The sequence below is a fragment of the Notothenia coriiceps genome, unplaced genomic scaffold (genome assembly GCF_000735185.1).
Source record: "Notothenia coriiceps isolate Sejong01 unplaced genomic scaffold, NC01 NC01_scaffold00027137, whole genome shotgun sequence".
NCBI classification, from domain to species: Eukaryota; Metazoa; Chordata; class Actinopteri; order Perciformes; family Nototheniidae; genus Notothenia; species Notothenia coriiceps.
The window spans coordinates 1-5,250 of record NW_011359838.1 but is presented as its reverse complement, the minus strand read 5'-3'; the positions used below and the strand labels follow the sequence as shown (position 1 = coordinate 5,250).

General features: G+C 39.4%; 1 protein-coding gene across 1 annotated transcript in view; it reads left to right on the top strand.

The window, feature by feature from the left end:
• Positions 1–1,864, top strand: part of tefa (TEF transcription factor, PAR bZIP family member a) — a 9,831-nt gene extending 7,967 nt beyond the window's left edge. Inside the window, exon 5 of the mRNA XM_010785107.1 lies at positions 1,811–1,864. Coding sequence (XP_010783409.1) covers positions 1,811–1,832 — 22 coding nt within the window. The 3' untranslated portion in view covers positions 1,833–1,864. The remainder of the gene's footprint in view (positions 1–1,810) is intronic.
• The last annotated feature ends 3,386 nt before the right edge of the window (positions 1,865–5,250 follow it).

Here is a 5,250-nt window from a genome sequence, read left to right as displayed (position 1 = left end):
TCTGGATTCCCCATGCGAGGAGCACTTGGTAGCCCTGGCCAGAGAGAAAACAAAAAAAGCCTGGCGCTGACCTCATGCTTCTCAAATGATCAAACGGCAGGGTGTCTTTCCCTCTGCTTTGATCTGATTAATACATACTGCCAGCGATACACTCTGAACCCTCAATGCCCAGCGACCTCACAGGGGCCGTCACATGAAACACAAACCAGGGATTACAGACTTCAACCGGTTTGTTTTACACTCACAGACACAGGGGTCTGCAACATTTTTGACCAAAAGAGCCATTTTGCTCCTTTTTCCAAAAGAAAAAATTGTCTGGAGCCGCAAAACATATTTCATAGCTTGATAGCTAATAAAGTTGTATTTATTGTTATATCAGACAAAAACTACAGTTTGTTTGCATTTATTAGGCTATTTATTACATTATATAAAACTGTTAACCTCTAATAAGAAACAAAGAACTCCTATAAGGAGAAATACAAATAATACACAGGCCTACTTTAAAATAAATTAAACACAGCACTTGGGGAGTCCTCTGCACATTTGAAGGAACAAAATATATAATTAAAATGTGCCCACTTTGAAATAAATAAAACATATAGCTGCACCCTAAAAAGAGTTAAAGGTAGGGTAGGTAAGAATGGAGAAACCAACTCGAGTGTGCTAGAATTTGAAAATACACAACCGGGAAAAATCTGCCTCTTCCTTCAGACTTCCTCACAGAGTCCCTCTTCCAACACACACGAACGCACACATGACCAATGAGGGCACGAGATAAGTTTGTGCACAGATGGAAGGCTGACAGGCAGGTAGGCCATCCAGTTACTTTAGCCGGACCGGCTCAGATGATTGGTCGTGCTTTTTACAGCGCTACGGCTTCCACAGATTAATTTTTGTATGTATTTATCGTCAAAGCATTTAATATATTCATTGCTATCGGGACGTTAAGAGCATTCCATGGAATATAACAAAAAGTGTTTTCTGAAATAAATTACATACCCCATTGAATTATGACTGAAGATCGTCAGCTGTCTTCCTCTCCGTGTTGTTCCTCGACACGTAAAGGCTGCAGCACCTTTGACAACTTCTCTCTACATATCAAACATACCGGTAAACCAGCATGGTTTGCTGTGAAAGCAGATAACTCTGTCCACGCAGAATTAAATCCTGTGTTCCTCCGGTACTTTTATTTTCCTTGATTTATCCATAGTTCGCTCATCGAGCCGGGGGTCAGGTTATTCACCCGCAGGAAAAGGCGCTGGCACGGGACCGTAGCAGGATGTGACGCATATTTTAGTTGAACTAATTAAAACCGTTTTGTTTTTTATTTATGTATCACCTCAAAATACAAGAAACGAAACATTTTCAACCATTCAACAAAATATAAATAGTCCTACAAATACTTTTATTTTCCTTCTTATTTTTGTCTAAGCTCAAGGGAGCCAGACCAGAGGGGTTAAAGGGCCGCATGCGGCTCGAGGGCCGCGGGTTGCCGACCCCTGGGATAGTGTGTAAGGGTAGGGGTAGTGTGTAGGGATAGTGTGTAAGGGTGTAGGGGTAGGGTGTAGGGGTAGTGTGTAGGACATGGTTTGGGATTGGGCCCAAGTTAGGTCCGACAGGGTGTAAAGAGGTGCTGCATCTCAGGCAGTATGAGAACAAATACAGCGCTTGTTGTTGTTAAAGCATGCAGACATCTGTAAATCACTTACAATCTCTAATATATGACGACACACATTCAAAGCATGAATTTGAAAACTCCTCTGCTTGTCATTCATCCTTGTTCTTCATCCTTGTTCTCTTCTCTTTAAAGTGCGCCGCTGGAAGACCAATAGACAGCCATTGTTTATTAATTTATTTCTTCTAACGAATTAATAAATTACCATAAATTGGGCCAACGCTAGAGTCTATCAAATGACGAAGAGGAGGTGCAGGAGCATGTACAGACCCAGCCGTCTCACTTTTATTTCTTTTTAAGATTTACCATCCACGTGAGTGAGAGGATATTCGAGTGCTCATTCCGTGCACCTTCTAGAGAGAGTGTACTTTTATCATGTTTTTAATGCCGAAAGAGATCATTTGTGATGGAGACGTTTTCTTTTATCGTGTGACAGATTCTATGAAGGGCTGGGCTTTTCTTGGCCGACAAAACCTTTTTATCTACGACATTTCCAATAACTTAAGCTACTTCAGGGGATTACAGTGGAACAATACAGCCATACTCACCTCTCTTCTACTAGTCTATTTACGTCAATAACCTTTCGGATGTTTAAAATCCACCGATGCATGTACTGTAAATAGATGTAGCCTGGAATAATACTTCCTAGAATTTTTATGTTTTGCTTTTATGTTAAAATGTATTAAGAGCAAGTTGAGTTTTTGGACCACTGTAAGTTTTGGATACATTTCAATCAGTGGAAGAGGACCTTTGAGTAAATTCCTGAAATGTAAAACCTCTCATTGTTTTAAAAATGGCTTTGGCCGTTTCTCAATGTCGAGTAGAGCTGCTGCAGAGCCACTATTTCAAGTATACTACGTCATCGAGTGGCGCCGAAGGACTGTTTAAATGCATGTTAAATTCCCAGCATTCGGCGCCACTCGATGACGTTGTATACTGGAAATAGTGGCTCTGCAGCAGGTATACTCGACATTCAGAAACGGCCTTAATCTGGTGCCAACGGGATTTAAATTACATGTTACTTATTAGATCCAANTTATTGCACTTTGCAGCAGATTCCTGTGTAGCTTCAGATCTGAGTCGTGTTATTAGTAAGCCTCATTTATACTTTTGTAGCAACACTATTTTTATATTATATTACATGTTACATGTTAGACGCTGTCATCCAAAGCGACCTACATACTCAATACTGTGGACAATCCCCACAGGAGCACGTTGGGGTGAAGCGTCTCAGGGACACAACAACATGCTGACTGCAGTGGGGTTTGAACCTGTGACCCCCTTATCCCAACACCAAGGCTCTATCCACTGCGCCACACGCCTCTTAAATGACAGATGGGAAATTATTCCCTCATTAAGCCTATGTTGTCTGCTCTTAGAATATTTCATTAATTCCTATTATTTTACAGTCGGCTGCTTTAAATGTTCCCAAAACTAAGTATTCAAAAACCTTTGACTGGGGCAAACGTGCATTTTAGATTGTAAGAAGAGTTTTCACTACTTTTCTTATTTGTGTCTGAATTAATTCATTCATTTTTTTACAAACCAGGAAACTTTAATAAATGCAGACTTTATCCAGGGCATCTTTTATCAAAACTGGACCCTTAACGCCGTGCACAGTCTGCCCGTTTACAGGGATTATGTTGTTTAACAAAAACGTCAAAAACATCAAAAAATATCTTTCTTATTTTACTGTCCAATTTCTGGCATAAGGGAAGCTTTGTTGTTCTTGTGTTACTTTGCTTTTAACCTTAGACCTAGTGACTTTACCTAAATGAGTGCAATATAACGCCATTTTTTGCCATGTTTGAAGAACAGCTTATTTGTTCTTATCATGTTTTTTTTTCTTCAGGAAATTTGACACTTTCTTCATAAAAAGTGGCATCTTTTCATTTGTTTTGAGTTTATTTTTGGAGTGCTTTTTGCTTTTAGCTGTAATAGAGATTGCTTCTGATTTTCACCTTGAAATCAGGTCCTTTTTGTTCACTTTGAGGGTCTGCCTTTGTATTTCTTTGTAAAACACGCCTTGGCATTTTGCGTGTAGCTAACTTTTGTGTCTTGTATGTATAAATAAAGCCTTATTGAGAAAGTCTAAGTGTTATCTTGTTTTTTTACATGTTTCATAAGATTTAAGCAGTAACTGAACTGAAAAAAGTTGTACAGATGTCCATAGACAAAAGTAAGTAAAACTTTATTTATATAGCACCCTTCTCAACACGGATGTACAAAGTGCTTTACAGTACAGTAGTACACAGGACACAATTCAAAGTACAACTATAACACAGGACAAAACACCAATGAATAACAGCTACTAACTCACCTCCTCCTCCGGCGACCCAAAGGCCTATTGGAAAAGGTGGTTCTTTAGCTGCCCCTTAAAAATCTCTACTGAGGCAGAGGCTCTTAGTGTCTGGGGGAGTTTGTTCCAAAGCCTTGGGACCACCGCCTGGTCCGGGGCACCCTTAGGAGGCCTTGCTCAGAGGACCTCAGGGCCCGGGTTGTGCTGTGAGGGTGGATAAGGTCGGTAATGTAGGCTGGGGCTTGGCCATGGACAGCTCTATATGTGAAGACCTACACAAAACTGTCTCTCAAATAAATGCCATATTATATACTTTAATTTTCAACACACTTGTCCTGTGAAATCTTCAATTGTTTTTTAAATGGTAACCCTTTTATTTCCAGGAAAAATAATGCCACTTTTGTCTTATAGGAAAAACAAATACATTTATTTACAGCCATTTCTATCGGATGTGTTCAAGCAGGATTATACATCCAGACTCCACTCTGGTTTAAGATGTAGAGAAGTATTTTTATAGTAATACAGGTTGTTATTGTTTTGCAGTCAAGAATTTCAGTAAAATTGTTGACTGCTAACATTTCACCTGTGACGTTTGTGTTCAGGATTCTTACTAATAAATTCATAAAATCAATGATCGATGGATGCACTTCAATACTTCAATTATCCATGAAGAAAGATAACGATATTGAATACAAAACGAATTGCCACTGGATAAAGCCTGGGTGAGAAGTAAAACATCTTATATTAATGATGTGTTTTGTTTGTATGTTGATGGTAAACAAAGGATTGACATTTTAGTAACCAAATATTAAATGACTGTATATACAGGGTATATGCAGGAATCCTGAAGTCAGATGTAAAACCTTTTAAGACCTTTCCATACATTTTAAGACCTCATCGTCACTTGGGAGTTTTAACCGGTTACCTTGACGACACGTTACCTCACATTGACTATATACAGTATTGATGGCCCTTCCTCCTTATCTTCCAACCATTTGGACGCAGACTTGCATTTCCCCATAACGATGTTGTTTAACAACCGGCGTAAACGGACCTTCACGCGCTATCAAGCAGTGAGCGTGTGCGATTTCCTGTTCAGATGACGTCAAATCCAACGGGATGCCATAAATAAACTACACAGAATCACACTACACACCTACGCAATGATTACATTCAGGCACACTGTAGAATACAACCTCTTTGGACCATTTATATACTTATTGAAAACTTTTTAAGACCCCACAGACACCCTGATATAGGTTGTGATGTGATAACA